The sequence below is a fragment of the Ailuropoda melanoleuca genome, chromosome 15 (assembly GCF_002007445.2).
Source record: "Ailuropoda melanoleuca isolate Jingjing chromosome 15, ASM200744v2, whole genome shotgun sequence".
NCBI classification, from domain to species: Eukaryota; Metazoa; Chordata; class Mammalia; order Carnivora; family Ursidae; genus Ailuropoda; species Ailuropoda melanoleuca.
The window spans coordinates 77545103-77565215 of record NC_048232.1 but is presented as its reverse complement, the minus strand read 5'-3'; the positions used below and the strand labels follow the sequence as shown (position 1 = coordinate 77565215).

Sequence of the window (20113 nt, the reverse complement as noted above, 5' to 3'; positions counted from 1 at the left end):
ACAATCCATAATACAATACCACGAAGTATCTACCACAAGGTCTAAAACACAAAGAGGCGGGCACTTACCTGCGGGAGTGATTTGCAGGAGTGCATATCAGTTAGAACTCTCACGCACTAGGAGTGGGAGTGTAAATAGGAGGAACCACTTTGTAGGATCCGCTTGGGCCCAACATATGTACTCCCCATGAAATTCATATGTGTGGTGCCAAGAGACATGATCAGGGATGGTTAGAACTTTCACAACTGGAAAAACCCAGATGTCCATCATCAATGTAATAAATAACGAGGACAAGTTCGCTCACATTACAGGTTATTGTACAGCATTAAGGGAGCTGACTCCTACATGCAATAAGGTGACTGCATTTCTCAGGCATTGTTTTGAGCCAAAAGGGTATGATTCAATTTGTATAAAATTCAGAAACTGATCAAACTAAACCAGGACGTCAGAATTTGGGATAATGGCAAGATAACGGGTATGTGTGTGGTAGTAAGGGCCATGCTGGTCTGTTGGTGATGTTCTGTTTCCTGATCTGGGCTCTAGTTACAGCAGGGAGTTGACTTTGTGAAAATTCATCAAGCTGTGCACTTAGGATCGCTGCCCTTTTCTGAATGTATAGCATACTTCAGTTAAAAGCTTCCTATAAAATCACAAAAATAAAAATGCTTTGCAAGTCTTGGTTAGAAGATGTTCACCAGCCACCAAACCCTTCACCTTCTTAGCCATATCACAGCCTCAGCCAAATACATTCTGTCCAGGGACAGCAATATTTTTGAACCAAGCCTGCCCAGAACACACCTCCCTCTGTATATCTGGTACCTGGCGCATGGAAGTTCCTCAATAAATACTAATTGAAGGGACGAGTGAGTGAGTGAATGACCACCAGCCTTTTATAAGGTCTGAGCTGCCCTTTGTTCCCCACCCGTGTGCAGTTTCAAAAATCCCAGCAGATTCAGGCTTCAGGTGGGAGGATTTCCGTTTCTTCTCTCTCTCTGCTCAAGAGCTTTCGGAAAGGAAAAGATTTAAAAAACAAAAAGTAGAAGCTTTTAATTTAATGATCAAAAGTGAGTCCCAGGTAAAATCAGCAGGGGATTTTAAATTAAGTGGTTTTTAATAAACTCACCATTTGTTGGGTCACACATGAGAAGAGAGCTCCGGCGATTCAAAGCGGGAGAGAGGAAAGTGGCGATTTCGAGGGTCATTTTCGTGAATGTTTCTGGGATGAAAGCCCACACGGTCCCCGGAGCTGCTGGGATAGAAGTACACACAGTGCCCACTTTAGGCTTTGTTTCTCTGGTTCAAACCAGCAAAACCACAGGACACGCTGAAGGACTAGGGAAACAGATTTGTATCTTCATGTGTTGGCCCTTGCAGTGCAGGTAGAGAGCCAAGAAAATGCAGACAGGAGCCAGCACGGACTCCGTGTGAAGGAGAAGCCACATCCTGCAGATTCCTGGGGGAAAGGGGAGAAGAGGTCCTGGTAAATAAATCCGGGGAATGTTGGATGCAGTAGCCCCGTTCGAGATTCACCGTGCACACTGATATGGCCAACACTGTTTATTTAAGCCTCTGTGTCCGAAACTTAATTTACTGACTTAACCCTGTTTCCCACACACCTGTTGTAACACACTGTGGTTTCGCGTGCATGTGGTCACTGTGAGTTTAGGAACAGAGGTTTAACCTGAAACCTGCTCTGATCTCGTCTGAAGGAGGCACGTAGCCTCTGTTTCTCCTCCCGAACTAAGGAAGCACGGGGTCTGCATTGACCAGGCGGATTGGAGCCAGGCTCTCTAGCTTGAATGAAAGCATGTTGTATGGAAAGAAAGTGGTAGGAAACAGAAGGCTCGCATAATGCTGAAGAATGCCTGCAGGAGGTGGTAGGACGTGCCGAGGACCTCGTTGAGCGGGATCAGACAGACGCCAATAGAAGAGGGTCTCTACGCCACATGGGAGGGAGAGATGACGTGTTAGCTCTGAAACACCGTGCTGATTGCCGTCTCTCTTGGCTGGCAGCCGGTCACCCGTGCCCGCGTGGGCCTGGTCAGGCCCCACCTTGTGTGAAAGCCTTCCTTTTCCTGGCCTCATGTATCACTTGGTTCTCCCCATAAGTTTTCACACAAACAAACCGATGATGGCCTGTGGTCTTCACACAGTCCTTCAAACCTGTACTTCTGTGTTTCCAAGAGCTACCGGACTTGTTTGGGCTCGAGGCCACTGGCGCAGCGCGGTCCTGCCGTATCTAGTCACGAGCACGTATGTGGACACATGCGCTCACACCGTTTTCACCTGTGCTAGACAATTTTATGTGACCACTGTTTAATTTTCATTTTTGGGGAGAAGAGGGGGGGAATGGGTCATGACCTTTGAAGGTCTCCTAGGAGGTGCTAGGAGGCAGCGTGGCATGGTTGAAGGGCCACAGATAGAGAGCGAGACTGGTTTGGCCCCTCACTAGCAGGCATGAGCCACGTCTCTTCATCTGTAAGGTGGGGATCACTCCAGCCACCCTGCAGGTTTGTCCTGAGACTCGGAGCGCCTTTAAGGAAAGCGCCTCTGTCTAGCAGGCAGGAGTTGCTTGAGAAATGGCGGGTGTTACCAACACTGTCGCCATCTTTCATCTCTTCTCCCTCTTGCGGTCCCGTTGGTAAGAACCCGTATCTGGCTCATTTTCAAAAGCATTCCTTTCTCCCTCCGCTCTCCATAGACACCCACCTTTCTTTCCCTGCCATCTTGGCTCCCTGGCCATTGCTACATACTCAGTTTGGAAAACAGAAACATTGCCCTCTGATCCGCAGATGAAATGCCCTACCACTGGACCAGATGTTCACAGGAGAAGCCTTTGATTTTTAATTTATTTATTCATTGATTTATTTAGTGCCAGTCTCTTATGCTCCCAGCACAACAGCTGAAGGTAAAGCCCTGCCGGCCCCCTGCCTCCCAGCCAGCTCCGTTGGGAGTCCCTGTCACATCGAAGGCATGCTCCCTGTGTGCAGAGCACTGGCCTCCAGGGTGAAGGGCTCACCCCAGGCTCCCAGACCCCTGACAGCAAGTATGGAAATGGGTGGATCACACAGCAGCAAATGCCAGGCAACGGCCAAAGTCAAGCTTTTTCTTGGCACCACCATCCCCCTGACAGCAGGAGAGCTTAGTGTCAGAGTCTGACTCGGGGCAAGCATTGCAAAGCCAAATCTGTGTCGTTTCAGCTCGAAGGGATCCAGTTTCGGAAGGAGCCATTTGCATCGTTTTAACCCGTAGTCACTTAACAAGCTCTCTCCCACATTGCATGCAAGCACATAATTTGTCCTCTTTCTAGAGGGAATTACGCAAGTAGACTGAGTGATCATTAGACACCTTAAGGAGGAAATGTATAGTTCCCGTAACTGTTATCCACAAGCTTTTATGTCCCACTTCATATTTTCAAAGGCCTTTGCGATCATTAATTAGGCTAGCTCCCCAGCACCATAGGAGGCAGGTCGGTAAACAGCTAGAGTTATGTTTCTCTCAGAAATGTTTTTCGGCTGTTGTACAATCTGTATGCCAACTCCTAACTTTAGAAGAAAGAGGCAGATCCTCTCATTCGTGCGTATCTGTGGGATGATATTGAACGGTGTGTATAGACTCCTTAGCTGCTTAAGAACGTCCTTGATGCACGTAATTGTACTTGTGGTAGATTTTCTTTCCTTCACTACGTTTTTTCTTCTTGTGGGTCATATCACTTAAGAACCCTGAGGGACCTCCTGATGTGCTGGTCGTGACACCACCAGCTGCCTCTTCAACAGAAGACTGAGAAGGAATGTGGGCTTGCAGATATTTAAGAATTTTTAAGGGTCTGGGGCATTCCACACACAATGGGATTTTAAAGATTTTTGGGAAGACGCATGAATTCAGGCTAAGTGAATTACTGGGTAGGCGTATTTTTTATCATTTAATATTTCTCCGTTCAGCCATATTGAGCACTGCGCCTGTTGTTCTAGATATTTCTTAACGTCGTGGGATTTTTGCTCGGAGGTAGGAAAGAATAGATCGTGACATATACCAGACACTTTTAAAGCTATACTTTTTTTTTAAGTCCTCATAATCATGTTGGAGTTAATGTGGGATTGTCCCCAAATTACAGAGAAGGAACTGGGGCTCAGAATCCCAGTGACTTTTTCTCAAGAGCTATTGCTGGTAAGAGGTAATGTCAGGACTCAAACCTAGAGCTTCTGCTTTCAAGTCCGCTTGGAAAGATTTTGTATCCACGTTACATACAACTCCCTCTTCCGTGATAGTTACAGAACCACCTGTGTCCCCAGAATCCATTCTGTGGCCTCACCGCGAGGATATGGGGATATTTATTGTACGAATAACCTGTGGTTAATTACAGATTTATGAGCAAAGACAAACGTTTGCACCCATGCTAGACAATTTTATTTGGCCACTTTTTAATTTTCATCTTTTGGGTGAAGAGGGGGAAATGGGTCATTACCTTTTTAAGGTCTGCTGTTCAAACGTGGTGGAAAATATTTGCTGTCTGATAGGCATTCACAGCCCTGAAGGGACGCACCTGTCTGGTCTGACCTTCACGTGGGTGATCCTGTGCATTCTCTAGCTTTCAGGCTGGACACCATCAATTTCAGGAAGCTTTTCCCTAATGCTTCCGTCTGCACTCAGATCACAGTCTGTTTCCCAGTACCGGCTCCCATGCTTCTTACCCCATCTCATATCTGTCACACCGTTTGCATTTTCTTGGTTACCCATCTCCCTTCCCCGTTAGGCCTTGCTCCCTGAGAGCGGCTCAGTCACCAGCTATCCCAGTAGGTAATAGGAGCTGCTCAAAACACACTTGGACGTGAATTAGAGAAGAAATACCTTCCGAATGCAGGCCCCATGATTAGAGACCAGGCAGGGGCCCCACTGGTTTATTTGATATGTCAGGAGAAGCTCACATCTGGCCAGGTGGTAGGTCCTGGGAGCCCTGATTCCCATGAGCTCATGCTGGCCTGCGTTGGCCAAGTACATGTTTGGCATTCCTGTTTACACATGAGGCAGTCCTTCAAAACATTGAGACGGGGGCATGTGGCTGGCTCAGTCAGTGGAGCATGCAACTCTCAGTCTTGGGGTTATAAGTTCGTGCCCCACATTGGGTGTATAGATTACTTAAAATCTTAAAAATTAAAAAAAAATCATCAAGATATATATCCCATAGACCCTCCAGGGAGGAAGCAGTCTTCATTAGTTCTAACGTTATAGGATGAAGACCCTTTCCCAGGGGCACCTGGGTGGCACAGCGGTTAAGCGTCTGCCTTCGGCTCAGGGCGTGATCCTGGCATTGTGGGATCGAGCCCCACATCAGGCTCCTCTGCTATGAGCCTGCTTCTTCCTCTCCCACTCCCCCTGCTTGTGTTCCCTCTCTCGCTGGCTGTCTCTATCTCTCTGTTGAATAAATAAATAAAATCTTAAAAAAAAAGACCCTTTCCCAGGTGGTGCTGTGGGAGGCAATAATGATGACATTGGAGAGTCACCCCACTTCTTAGCACCTCACTTCCCACGTCCGTCCAAAAGCAATAATAACGACTAGACTGTTTTCTTTCTAAGGATGTTGTAGAGTCAGAAGAGGATAAATATGGAAGCTCTTGAATCCAGAAGCTGACAGTGGCATTCATAAGCTTTGTAACATGTTTGCTCATGAATTTTTTTTGCTGTTGTTTTGGATTCTGAGTGAGTCACAGAATGGACAGTAGTACATTTAGTAAACGTTCTGAGATTCTAAAGAGAAAACCAAACTGCATATGGGCTTGTCAGGTTTGCAAAGAAAGAGGTGGTTAAGTGGCAAAGTGCCGTTGTGCCAGTTTTGCCAGGAGGAATGGTCTGTTGGAAGGAAAAAAGGTAAATCATGGCTAGGTAGGCCTAGTGTGCCCGGCTAAGGGATGACAGCTTGTGCTCTAGACTGCCTAAGATACGAGAGACCTTTGAGCCTGTGCAGTAGCCTGATAGGGCTTTTCTGAAACAGTCTCAGCTGTGGTCACTCCCTTGCTCAAAATCCTTCACTAGCTCCCAGGTGCCCTGGGCAGGACTTTCCAACCAAGTGTGGCACACGTGGGTGACAGGTGTGCTAAATTAGTGATCCCTTCAGCCATGGGGGCCCCTGAATGGGGCCTGGGGCAGCCAGACCCCTGGATCAGCCCTTCCAACCACAAGCAAGTTAGAAGGATATCATTTTCTGTATAAGAAATGACATGAAAATGCTTGGAAAGCATCTCTTTTGCACAGATACAAGCCCTTCCTGACCCATTCCCTGCTCACCTGCTCGGGGTCACCTCCTGACATTTGCCCCAAAGTGCTCTATTTCAGCCATCGCCGTCACACACCCCAGTTCCCGCATGCCCTGTCCTGCCGCTCTGCGTTTGTCCATGTGTCTGCAGACATCCCCGCCCTGTCTGCCTGGCCTGGTCCTCGCCCTGGATCCTGGCTGACTGAGGCCTCCCTCCTTCGTTCCCGTAATAAGCAGTGTGCCCTTGAATCGTGACGGTTTGCGTGTCTTCCACGGACAGGCCTGGCCAAGACTGAATGTTCTCCATCCAGTCAATACATGTTGAATTAATATCTTGAGTGAAACCCATGAAATGGGGACAAGTAGTGACGATAACACGCACAAATCTACTTCAGTTGTTGGCACAACGTAGGTACCTGATAGTCGACTAGTGAAGGAGTCAGTACAGGAAAAGATACAGACCGCTGTCCATGTAGGATCCGTGGGACACCACGACGGTCTGAACGTGAGAGAGGAGGACGACGGAGAAGTTCGAGATGTTTTGGGGCAAGCGGCACCTTCAATACAGTTATCCTTATACAGCTTTGGAGGCTGGACACCAGCTAAGCTCCCAGACGTGCGCCCGACAGACCGGGATTCGGATGTGTGTTGTGGCATCACTTCTAATAGGAGAACCACAGGAAGCAGCCGAAATGTTCAGTTGGAAATAAATAACATATATAACATGTGGTCTGTTTATACAATGAGTGAAGTGATGGCAACGAATAGAGTAGATGTTGAAATTTTCACATGCTTTCAAGTCTTCAAGACATAGCATTGGGTGAGAAGGGAAATTAGAATGGAAGGTCGGCACTCAGAGACAAAGCCCCGTAGATGTTGCTTAATACGTGCATAGAGAATAACGATAAACACATGCATGGAAGTGAGACCCGGCCATGTCAGTAATGGTGGTTTACCCTTGGGAAAGAGGGAGCCCGAGTAAGATGAAGGAGCTTCTGATTTATCTGTCATGTTTTATTATTCATAGCAAATGTGGCAATATATTACTTGCATTTATTAAACTGGGTGGTGGGTATTTGTCATACTAGTTTTGAGACTTTTCTGTTGGTTTGAGTTTAGGGTTTTAAAAACTAACATCCTACCACGGAAAAGGCTGGGAAACTGGGAGAATAATCCCTCATTTCTGCATTTAGGCTTCTTTTCTAGACACCTGCCTCTGTTCAATGAGTCTGACACACGGGGTGGGATCCCATTGGCCACAGAGGACTTCCGAGTCTTAACACCATTTAAAAGCATCAATTCTCAGTTCAGTCCCTTGAGACTGAGAGCTCTATCGACATCTCTGGAGACTTCAGAATATGCATTAATACCTTCCATCACTATTTACGGCTTCCACCACCTCCCCATTTTCTCTGTGTATGAGAGCATCTGTCCAACCTAATCAGATTTCGTTTCTGCAGTAAGATTTAAGGAAATTCTTTTACGTGTTGGACTGGGATAGATATTCTTGAATCCCTCCCTGTATTCTCTTGGTTCATAGCTTAGTAAATTTTTCTTTTCTTTCTCCCCAAAAGAAGCAAATAGTATGCTGATGGTGAATTTCACTTTTTCTAAAATTGTTTCCATGGACAATTTCAGTGGTGTGCTAGAGCCAGCTTGCACTGACAGTGGGGGGCGGGAGAGGGCGGTCCATTGTGTGCATTTCTTTCCAGCTGGGTGTTCAGTGACATCACACTGGTATCTTGAGATCAGCCGTGGTGGGAGTATTTACACCATGGGAATCAGCAAATGCTACCAATCAAGTTTTAGTTTTTTCCCCCAGAGACCTTGTCGTCAAACATTCGCTGGCCTACCACTAGGGGGCATAACAGCTTTCTGAGTTGCACAGGGCAAGTAGCATTTTTCTCATTTTACACATGCAGAAACCAAAAAGTCGCAAAAGGAAAAAGTCTTGGCGTGAGTCACAAGGCTGCAGTGCGGGGGCTCTGGTCTGTGTGGTATAGATGAAGAAGCAGTGGCTTTGGAGCCAGGCGGATCTGAGTGTGACTCACTGTGACTTGTTCAAGGGTCTGACGTAGCCCCTCAGTTTCGCCACCTATAAAATAAGGATGACAACATCTTGCCTATAGTGATCTTGTGAGTGAAAAGACGTATGCAAAACCTAGCAAACCACAAAGGAGATACACAAAGAGGTAAATTGACCTTTTGACTTAAGAGTTCAGATCTGTGTCTTACCCCCTGCTTACCATTACCATGTGTATTTTTTTATTTCCAGTTTACCAGACCAAACATCTTGGATGAAATGGTGACTTTTTTTTTTAAATTTTTTTTCTCCAAGTATGTGCCACTGGCACTGTCTCACAGTTGACATTTATGTATGATTTGGGGAATCGGGTTCTTTCCAAAAATCTTAGCGATGTATGCACTAGGTATCAACTAAGATCATTTGTCAACTGCCTGGAGTTCTCTCCACGGGCCATTCTGCTGAGCTAAGCACCCTGAGCAGGATTGATTTGGGGGCCCTTGGGTGCTGCAGTTCCATCTGCCAAATTAACTGCAGTGGCCTGCAGGGAAAGTCTCTTGGCTCCTCCTGTTCTGTGCTCCGTGCATTCTCTCTATGCTCCAACTGGCCTGGGAGTGGACGGCTGCTTCTGAGTCATCCGGCAAAACCAAAATGTGCTTTTCTTTTTAGACGTTCACTAGTTAATTTTTGCCTGAGTTTTTGGTTTTTTTTAAATAACAGAAGGGTACACAATGACAATTTCTCTTGCTACACAGCCCCCCCATGGGACTCAGGTCCCTCCCCGTGAAAACTAACAAAACAAACAAAAATGGAGCTTATCTTAAAGACCGGTGTCGTCAGCACTGCCTTCATGGTACTTTACGTTGTGTTGGTTGTGGGGACCAGAGAAGCCTTTGGAAATCAGGGACACTGGAACCTGGCTATGGCTTGTCAATAAATGCAAAGCCAATTGGCCAGACTTATCTAGAATAGAATTGCAGGGGAGCTGCTTTTTATCTGTAAAGATAAACAGCATATATTGTGCAAACACCTTCCATCAGCTAAACCTAGGTAGGTTGTCATATCACTGGGGAAAAAACAGAACGAAACATAAGGAAAAAGCTAACACTTACAGGGAATGTGCAATATTAGGTGTGGCAAAAGACACATCACGTAAATGTACCATTTTCACCGTCTTTAAATGTATAGTTCAGAAGCATTAAGTACATCCGCGTAGTTGCGCGACTCTCCAGAAAGGGCTAGGCCATTTTGCCCATCTCACTTAGTGTTTGCAGCAGCCTTTGAGGATCAAACCCAGGTGTGTTCATCTCCAAAACGTGGCCAGGTGTGCCTGGCTCTGCGTCTCACTGTTGTTTTTCCCTCCTCCACGCTCTGCCGTTGCCCAGGAGTGATCCTGCTGCTTCTGGATAAGCTTCGGAAGATGAAATGGGAGCAGATGTGGAGGCTGACCGCGGAGAGGGAGCTGATGGGCATGCTCTCCACCTCCTTAGCTGACCAGGTGAGTGGCCCGGCTAGAAGGGTGAGTTATCCCGGAGCACCCTTGCGCTGTTTCTCCAAGAAATCTGAAAGTAGGTGGGTCTGGATGATTTTCCCTCCGGCAGTGTGACTGTGCCCTGGGATAGATCTGCCTTATGCTTGTCTGGCTAAGACAACAGCCGAGTAGTTTCTGAATTCATCTGTCCGTTCAGCAGACTTTCACTGCACCCACTGTATGCCAGGAATGATGTTCAGAAATAGGATTGCAGATATGAATGAAGGATGCAGTCCTTGGCCTCAGAGAGCTCCTAGTTTATTGAAGCAAAACCGATAAGTAAATGACAATCAGATGTGCAAAGAGGAGGTCGCTGTCTCCATCTGGGTGTGGGGTGCGTAGCCCCTGCTCCCGGTGACCCTGGAAAACCACAGCCTATTTCCCAGACAAGATTTCATTTTGCTTCTCTCACTTTTACAACAACACCTTTTCTTGAGAACCTGTGCTATGACCTTATCCTCAAGGGAAATGCATTTAAATGGAAGGGACAAACCGCCTGCCTAGAATAACCGGCTTCTAATCCAGGCAATCTGAAAAAGTCTGTGCACTTCACCAAACCATTAGCATAAATTCATCAAAATCCCGTGTCTTATTTTTGCTAGGAAATGCGGGTTACTGAGGCTTTGACCTTGGTGCTACCAGGGTCACACGCTTAGACTTGGAATTCCCTGTGGTATAGCTGGCTGTGTTGAAATGGAGACAAGATTTCTGGGTCCTCTGCATTTTTATCCTTTCCTCTTCACCCAAAAAGTAAGCCTGCTCCCATGTTTTTGCTCCACGTTCAATGGTCTGATCATTGTATTTTTGCCAAGTTTTCTAATACAGAGGAAGCAAGAAACTCTATAGGGTTACTTGCTATTTCTTTTCTTTTTTTTTTTAGCATTGTTATTCAGTATTTCCCAAGCAGCCAGAAACTAATTTCCTTTATCCAACATAAGGTCTGGTATAATGAATGAGTTAAAAATTACCCAGGTAGCTGTTTTAAACCTGAGGGGGAAATTGTCCTCCGTCGTCATATTTTAAGTCAGGTCACAACGACTCAAGTGTGTCCCCAAAAGCTAGCAATTGCATGTCCGTGTCCAGCGAGGATAGCGTATCCAGGCATCTCCCCCTGCGCAGGCACATAATTCACCTCCCGGCGCCACCTGTCAGCAGCTAGTTAATAAGTATGGCCTGGTGCAGTGAGAGCTTGGAGTAAAGCCCGACAGCAGGGAAGCCTCCCTGGAAAAGTCGGAGTTGGATTTGGAGGTGGGGAGGGCGTCCTCGGGCACCACGGCCAGCAGGAAAACAAGGCGCATCCATCATCGAGTCCGCCAAAAGCCCCAGGAAGAGCTGCTGAAACAGAATCTATAATTCGTCTCAGCCCCTGAATGAGCGGAGCCACTTGTCATCATGCAGTTTCCTCTCCTGGAGGCTTGGGATGGATGACACAGGGCTCCTAGAGGAGGTGAGAAGAGGGCAGGAAAGTGACTTCATTCAACATATGCCAGCTCAGGTGGGAAAGACACCCCCTGTCTGCTCCCATGACCGCTTCCCTGATGGCACCTTCTGGGGACCAGCAGAGCCCGTGAGCGTCAAGTCAGCGTGGGGCGTTTCCCCATCTCCATCCAAACACGGCAGCCTGGTTCTAGAGACAGGAGATGCAAGGGGAGTGCCCCGCAGTGCCAGCCAGCCTGTGTCCCGAGGAGGAGGCTCAGGGAGGCTCTGGCCCAGGAGGTGCTCAGGGCCTCGAGAGTTGGCATCGTAGATGAAACCCACCTGACCACTTTGACTGTGTCTGGCTTTTCTCTCCCAGGATATTTTCAACGCCGTCATCAAACAGAACCCCTTCCTCGTGTATCAGCTCCCCTGTTTCTGGAATGTGCAGCTGTCGGACCACACCCGCTCTGAGCAGTGCTACAGGGACGTGTCTGATCTGAAGGTAGAGGAAGGCCAGGCTGCCGTGGGCCTGGGGCGGCGCCGTGGAGGACGGGGGAGGCGTCCGGCCGTGGCACAGGGGAGCTGGCTCGGGAGCTGGCTGGGGAGGGCTCTTCAGGGGGATGACTGGCTCTGAGCTTTGTGTGCCGTGTGGTGAGAGAGATAAGGGCATAGAAGAGCAGAAAGAATGTGCTTTTCTCCTTTGTTTCTTTTCCCCTCTTGTTGGGGCTTTCTGGAAAGCGTAAGGCCTCCCTGCGTAAGAACCCGCTTGGCTGATTATTCTTGCCACCTGCTGCCGGCTGTTTGGGTTCCTATCAGCTCCCCAAATCCAGTCATTTAATTCAAACGCAAACACTCACAGAGGGACTCCTCTGTGCCCGGTGCCATAGATAGAATAACTCCTTTCCTACTCTCGAGTCGTTCGTGGCCGGAGGAGAGACCCAGGTGAGGAAATGAACGTGAACATGCCTGCCAGGTGCTGTGGTGGTGAGGTGGGGGGAGGCACCAGCACGGATGTCTGCCTCCACCTCACGCAGCAGTGACAGTGACAGAAAAGCCTTCATCACCAGTCTCTTTGTACCAGACATGGTGGTCGGTCCTGGAAGTAACCAGCTTGAACCATGGAAACCCAAATAAGGGAGAAGGGCCCACAGTGACCACCCCCCCAACCCCCTAGCCGAATACAAACGGGCCCATGAGGTGATTCACCTCGAAATATCGGTAGCCCTAGCTGACCAGTGGGTCACGGACCCCCAGGCACAGGTACCAAAGAAGGGAAATTGCATATGTCCCCATATCTCCTCACCTTCCCCCTTAACTAGAGTCCCCACCACTGCCTTCTGGCATACGGCCTCTGCTCTGTGGTCCTGCTTGCCACTCCCTTGTGGTGTATTCAGTAAACTTCTATCTCCTTTGTTCTGCCTCGGGTGAGTCCTTTCACTGCTCGTGCCCCCCAGCCACCACCCAATCAGGTTGCCCCACATTTGGTGCCCCCCATCCGATTGGGAGACCCCACATTTGATGGCCTGTATGGGGAGCCTTTGGGCCCTACCCCCACAATGAAGAAGACAGCATGGACGAGTTCTTTGCTGCCATAGTTCAAGCTGCCGAACCAGCTATTCTAACAGTGGTCTCAATCAACCATTTATTTAGTCTGCAGGTGGGCTGGCCAGCTGCCTGTTTTGCACTGGCTTAACCAAGTGTCTGTGGTTAGCTTTGGATCCAATGGCTGGTGACTGGGACACCTTGCCCCTCCTCCTGTGTCTCCAAGGTCCCACACGAGCAGGCCAGTCCGGCTCGTTCCCATGGCAGAGCCAAGGTGGGAGAGAATTCTTAGTGCATGCAGGGAAAACTTGAGTCCTTGCTGCTGATATCGTGTTGGCTGAGCCCAGAGTTAAAGGGTGTGTCAGAATTTCCTACCTGCAATGGGAGGAGTGAGGAACTGACCTCAGCTGGTAAGTGACAGAGCAAGGACTTGAACCCAGGCCTGTATGACAGCAGGTGTGTTTGCCTCTCTGGCTGTATCAAACAGGAAGTAGACACATGCAACCATAGGGAGTTGATGTCATTTAAAATGTATAGCCATTGCCCACGGGACACTGCAATAACAATCATTGCAAGTTTTTTAAAAGGAAAAAGGAACCCAACCCTTGCTTTCCTAGTAAATCCATCTCTTTCAAGTAGCTTCTGGCCACGTCCACATGTGTGTGTTGCCTCTTGTTTATAGTCGAAATACACATGGAAGTTTGTATTCTTTTGCTTCTGAGCCATTCCTGTTACTTTAGTTGTTTTCAAATTTTCACAAGTATCAGCTGTGTTGTAATGAACAGTCTAAAGTTCACACCTTCCCAGGAGTGAAATCACATAGCCAAAAAGAAAGAACTTGGTTTTGTTGAAGTTCATTACAAAATATTAGAAAGTGTTTAAAACAGAAGTACCTCCATCATTCATTCTTTCAATCAACATTTATGCAGTTCCTTCGCTATGTCACGTATTTCTTAGACATGAGGAAAATATATGACATACCCAGAAATATTTCTAAGATTGTCATGAACTAGAAATTTAAAGGTGAGGAAAATAAAAATCAGCCCTGTATAGAACACCAAAAACCACTGGATAAAAAAATTTTTTTAATGATTTGAAAGCGTAGTGATCAGTCCATAAAGTAAATGAAGTGAGCAGAGGCCAGAAACGATGATAAAGTATGGATCCAGAAAGATAAGCAAAAAACAGCTGGATCTGACATTTCCTGGGTATTTGCCGATCCTTGGGAGCTGGAGGCCTGGCTTAGAAGTAGGTAACTATATAATTTACTATGTAATTCAAATGAAAGAATGCTACTATTAGTGATAGTGGGACATTAGGCCTAAATCAAAGTCAGGCAAACTATATGTATAGCCATTCTATTGAAAGGCTATGCATGCGAATTTGGGTCCCTACCCCAAGAAAGACAATTAAAATATCTTTGCCAAGAGTTAGGATCCAGGAAAAGTGATACCCTCAGTGGATAACAAGTTTAAATATATCCATAGGAGAAGATGGTAGAGATTGTTACATGTTTTACTCTTGGCTTTGGATAAAATAAGAGAGAAATTCCCTTGAGAATTTCTAATTTCAAGCTTGTGCTCATATTATTTGGAGGGCTGAAATTATATGTGTGGGATAGAAATAGAAAAAAAAATGAAAATGTGCCAGGCACCTGGCAGAAATAAACAGAAATCTGATCTAGAAGAATACTCTCAAAAACAAGAAAGACTGCGATGAATTCTTTAGGTGGAGTTTCAAGAAAAATGAGTTCTCATTCGGTAATCCCTAAACACACAGGGAAATAAGCCACCATGAGAAAGGGCAGAAACTGTAGAATTAAATCTCAAAGACTTCAGGTATTAGACTCATCAGATATGAAACATAAATATTGCTATTTTGTGTAAGAAATAAAAGAGAATGAGAATTAAAAGGATGGGGGAACAAGAGATTCTCAAAGGGAAGTAGACCTATTTGGATCAAATAGTATTTTTAGTAGTGAAAAGTAAAATTATTAAAATTACGAATTAAATGAACGTGGTAAGCAGTAAATTAGACCCAGCTAAAGAGAGAATTCGTGAACTAGAAGAGATAGCTGAAGAAATTATCCAGAACCCAGCACACGAGGAAAAAGAGAAAAGCTGAGACAGAAGTTAAGATATTGGGATGTGTCTAATTTGACTCTCAGAAGGAGATAATAGAGAAAGTTGGAAGTGAAGCATCTTTAGAGTGAATGGGAATTTTCCAGAACTGTTAAAAGGTACAAGCAGTTAAATAAAGTTATACTTAGACCTATAGTAGTAAGATTGCAGGACCCTAAAGTAATTTCTTAAATAACCAGAGAGGAAAAAAAAAACAACATTCTCTACGAAGACATGGCCTGTGTCGGATGAGAGTTGTTCTCAGCAGCAACAGAAGCCAGAAGAGTAGTAGTACCTTCACTGTGCTGGCTGACGACAATACGTAGTAAACCTAGCAAAGCATGAGAAAAGGCTATTCAGATGAGCAAAAGCAAAGGCAATTTACCACAAACGTACCTCTGCAAAGAAACTTCTAAAGGATTTATTTCAGAAATGAGGAATATGATTCTGTAGAATCATGATTCGAAGAAGGAATGCTGGACAAACAAATGGGAAATGTGTAAGAATTCCTAACAATTTCTAAATCGTAGCAGCAGCAGCAGTAGTAATATTGTATAACTGTGGTCTTAAAAAGGTATACCTTAAATGTCAGACAAGGACATCACATAAGTCAGGAGGGATGTGGTTAGAATTACAGTATTCTGGAATCTGTTTTGTTGGGGAGGGCAGTGAGGTCATGTGGCTGCTAAGGGAGCCGTGCATGCTAAAGCTTGAGCTCTAAAGGAACTGGAAAAAAAAGGGGGGGGGACAGAATAAATCCATGGTGAGTGGAATAAGAAAAACCAAAACCACCAGAATATCTCCATCATTTAGGGTAAAAAAAAAAAAAAGAAGAATGCAAGAAAAAAATGACAGCATAGGAAAAAGTGGGGAAAAATAGAAAGCAAAAAATCAGATGATAGAAATAAGTCTCAGTATATCAATAATCAAATAAGCAAACTAAGTTGGGGGAGGAAAAGACACATTGTCAGACTGAACAGGAAATAGTATAACAACATACGCTCTTTATACAAAAGCTGTACCTAACACATGACAGCCTGAACAGTCTGACAGTTAGATGATGGAGAAAGACAACCAGGACAGCTGTCTTGGTATCAGACAAAGCGTTGGTAGGTGTGGAGATGGTCACAATTTAAAAGTTCACCGAGAAGATAGAAGAACTCCAGAGATAAATAGACAAAGCTGCCATCATAGTAGAATATTTTAATGTATCCTTTTCAAATATTGGAAGATCAGTCAACCCAAGAAAGTTGATTAAAAATATGGAAGATTTGAGCTACACAGTTAAAAGTCTTGATTTACTGGGCAAATAAGGAACCTTGTACCTAACAGAGAATATACATCCTTCTCAGGCTCACGTAGACATTTATTATAGGTAACCATGTTCTGGACCATAAAGCAAATCTCAATATGTTTCAAAGAATTATATATATATATATTTATATTTATATATCTGACCACAGTATAATTAAATTATAGTAATAGCCTAGTAATAGTAATTAGTAATAAGACTTTTTAAAAATATATTTGATTAAAATTGAGAGCATACTTCTAAATTACTCATGGTTCTAAGCAGAAATCATAATAGAAACTGAGACCTACTTAGAACCGAATGAAAATAAAAATAATACATGTCAAAATTAGCGAAATGATACAAATATATGAGGAAATGTATAGTCTTAAATCTCCTATTAAAAAGAAGAAAGTCTGGAACTTAATAAGCCAACTCTATAACTTGAGATGATATATAAAGAACATTAGAGCAAATTCAAAAAATAAAAGACAGGGCATAAAGAAGATAGGAGCAGAAACTGATCACCAAATTATTCAACAAAGTCAGAAGTTGACTCCTTGAAAGGAACCAATGGAATACGGAAGGCGGTGGCAGGACTCACTGAAAAACAGCAAGAGAACTCACCAGTAAACGAATAGGCAGCCATAAATGCAGATTCATTTACTCACTCCCTTAATGTTTTTGAGCCAGTCATCTTTCTGAGTTTAGGAATATAGCAGAAATTAAAGCAAAAATGTCTTACCTTGTGGAGTTTTTAATCTAATAGATAAAGCATAATTATAGGAAATATTAAGAGAACAGTGTAAGCAACATTATGTCAAAATTTTGAGAACTTACATGAAATGAACAAAATCCTAGATTTGTATAATTCACCCAAACTGACTTAAGGAAAAAATAGAAATTCTAGATTATCTTCTAGCCATTAGACCTTCTTACAAAGTATACTGTATCCCTAAATGATGAGTTAGAGATAAGTTCTACCAATTTTTTTAATCAAAAAATAATTCCAATTTTAGGTAAATTTGCAGATAATAGAAAAAGAGGAACACTTTTTAACCCATTTCAGTGAGGCCAGGATATTCTCCATACCAAAATCAGACACGGAGAGCACAAGAAAAGAAAACTGCAGGCTTGTCTCACTCATGAGATGTTTGCAAAAACCTTAAGCAAAATATTAGCAAATCGAATTCAGCCATGTATAAAATAGATAATACATCATGGCCAACTTGGGTTTATTCCAGGAAAGACGAGAGTGATTGAAAAATCCACAAGTATCATTCAGCATGTTAATAGATTAAAGGAGAAACACCATATAATCATGTAAATAGATGCAAGAAAGTTATTGGATAGAAATAAATATTCATACGACAAAAACTCTCATAAATAGTATTCACAGAATACCTACAGCAAAGTTTCATAGGGCGTTTGCTTAGGGATGTGCTGACTAATTAATAAAAAAGAAAAGAGAGCCTAAGAGCACCCACACATATGTGGAAATGTGATCTATAGAGAGGTGGCTTGCTGGCCATTGGAGAAGGACGTAATCGTCCACAAATGGTGCTAAGGCTTCTGATTATCCATGCCAAAAAATGAAAATTAATCCCTATCTCATACCATGCACAAAATTAATTCTGATGGATTAGAGACTTAAATGTGACAGGCCAAATTGAACTTTTATTTTAAAAGAACTTAAGTGGAATGCCTGGGTGGCTCAGTCAGTTAAGCGTCTGCCTTTGGCTTAGGTCATGATCCCAGGGTCCTGGGTTCGAGTCCCCCATCGGGCTCCTTGCTCAGCAGAGAGCCTTTTCTCCCTCTGCCTGCAGCTCTTCCTGCTTGTGCACTCGCTTGCGCGCTCACTCTCTCTCTCTCTCTGGCAAATAATTAAATCTCATAAAGAAAGAAAAAAAAGAAAAGAAAAAGAAAAATTTTTAAATAAAAATAAATTTAAAAAATTAAGTAACTCATCTCTGACCTCAGAATTGGGAAGAATTTGTTCAAGAAGACAATAAAAGCATATATCATAAATGAAAAGATCAGTAAATTCGACCACATTGACATTAATAACTCCCATCAAAGTAGCATCGAAAGAAAACATTTTCAGCATATATGACAGAGGACTAGTAAATGAAATATACAAATAACTCTTACCAATGAGAAAAAAAATGTGTAAAAGATATAGTCAATTTCACCGAATTGTGAAGAAAATGGCCAGTAAACACATGAAAAGATATGCAACCTCTTTGTTAATCTGGGAAGTGAAAATTAAGACCACAAATAATTTCACCCGCACCAGACTGGAAAAGTGACCCTATCAAGTCTCAGTCGGCCCATAGGAAGTCCCCAGTCCTCTTGAAAGACGTGTCAGTGGTTGCAGTGACATTGGAACAACACTTGGGGGCTATTTTGTAAACTTTTGCAATCTAGGGCGTGGAAGTCACTGGTCAAAAATTGAGAAATCGGTAAGTTTCAGAAGAAAGCACTCCACATTCAGCTGTCAGGGGGCAAATGACAACACACTGAGGCAGTGCCCATGTCCTCATACTAAATGACATTTCTTGACCAGGCAAGAGCACAGGACACTTCCAAACTCTCAAGTCTTATGTTCACACCAAAAATAAAAACATAAAAATTCTATAAAAGTCAGTGTGACTAAAGACCTTGGGAGTCCTGAACAAGGAAGGAAACTCTGACACGTGCTACGGATGAACCTTGAAGATACGCCAAGTGAAATGAGCCAGGCACAAAAGGAAAACTATTGATGATCTCGCTTACGTGAGATTCTTACAGTAGTCGGAATCATAGAGAAAGGAAGTGGAACAACGATGACAAGGGGCTGGGTTGAGGGGAAAACGTGGAGTTCATGAGTACAGATACCGTACGAGGTGTTGAACGAGGCCTGGAAATGGACGGTGGTGATCGTTGCCTGACAATCTGAATACACATAGTGGCATTGACCTATACACTTGAAAATGGTCAAAATGGTAGATTTTATGTAAATCTTACCACAAGAAAAATAAATTCAGGGACGAGGAGGTGTCCTATGCACCAGATTGTTCCTAGCAGGATTAGTATGAGTTTCGTTAAAGACACCAGACAGGTAGCCATAAGCCACTATATTTGACGTGGTATCTGAGAGCTTCTAAATTGGCAGCCACAGAAAGGAAAGGGCAAGGCACCATAAAATAGAGATTTCATCTGTGAACTTTCAACTTGGACTTTTTATGAACACCAACAAAGCTAGCTAGGTGTCCAGGTGAAAGTATGTCACATCTGCCCATCACAGACATACCAAAGTGTTCATGCATTTTACTGAGTGCTTCCTCTATACCAGGCACTGTTCTAGGCCCTAGTGATGCCATGGGAAACAAAACAGACCATCACCGGTCACATAGAGCTGAGATGTTGATGTGGCAGGTGGCCATGCCCCTTGGACATTGCTCAGGGATTGCTTAATTATTGTCACTTTGAACCTATCAATCAAAATAACCTGTGAACTCTTCTTGGAAGCCTGTTCTGTGTTTAAGTAATAGAGGACTTTCAAATAGCAAACCCAGGAAGTCAGAGTCAAATCAAGTTAACTCCTATCTTTCTAGATAAACCTAAGAAAGAATCTGGAAGTCACTTTACCCACTAATATCTTATCTTACAACATCTTACACAGAAACCGGAAATATGGCCAATATATGAAAGTGGGAAGAGCGTTCGGGGAGGAAGGAGAGAGACTGGCAGGCCCAAGTTCCACCCTTTGGGTCATATCGGGGTCTGGACACTGCCAGGGAGTCCGAGGGCCTGGTTCAGTAATGTATCTATGGGTCCCTCAGGGCCGAGGTGGGCCTCAGATTCCAGGTAAAGGCACATCTTCCTCAGTTTCTTCCTTATCTTTCTTCTTCCTCCTCCCATCCTTTATGTCCTCAGTGGTATTCAGCAGTTATGG

At 44.4% G+C, this 20113-nt stretch overlaps 1 protein-coding gene across 2 annotated transcripts in view; it reads left to right on the top strand.

Annotated features, from left to right (window-relative positions):
• The window catches only part of LARGE1 (LARGE xylosyl- and glucuronyltransferase 1), a 521400-nt gene that overhangs the window by 432028 nt on the left and 69259 nt on the right, over window positions 1–20113 (top strand). For both annotated transcript variants that reach the window (XM_034643724.1, XM_034643725.1), the window contains 2 exons: window positions 9659–9771; window positions 11600–11725. In XM_034643724.1, the coding sequence (XP_034499615.1) occupies window positions 9659–9771; window positions 11600–11725 (239 nt within the window). The remainder of the gene's footprint in view (window positions 1–9658; window positions 9772–11599; window positions 11726–20113) is intronic.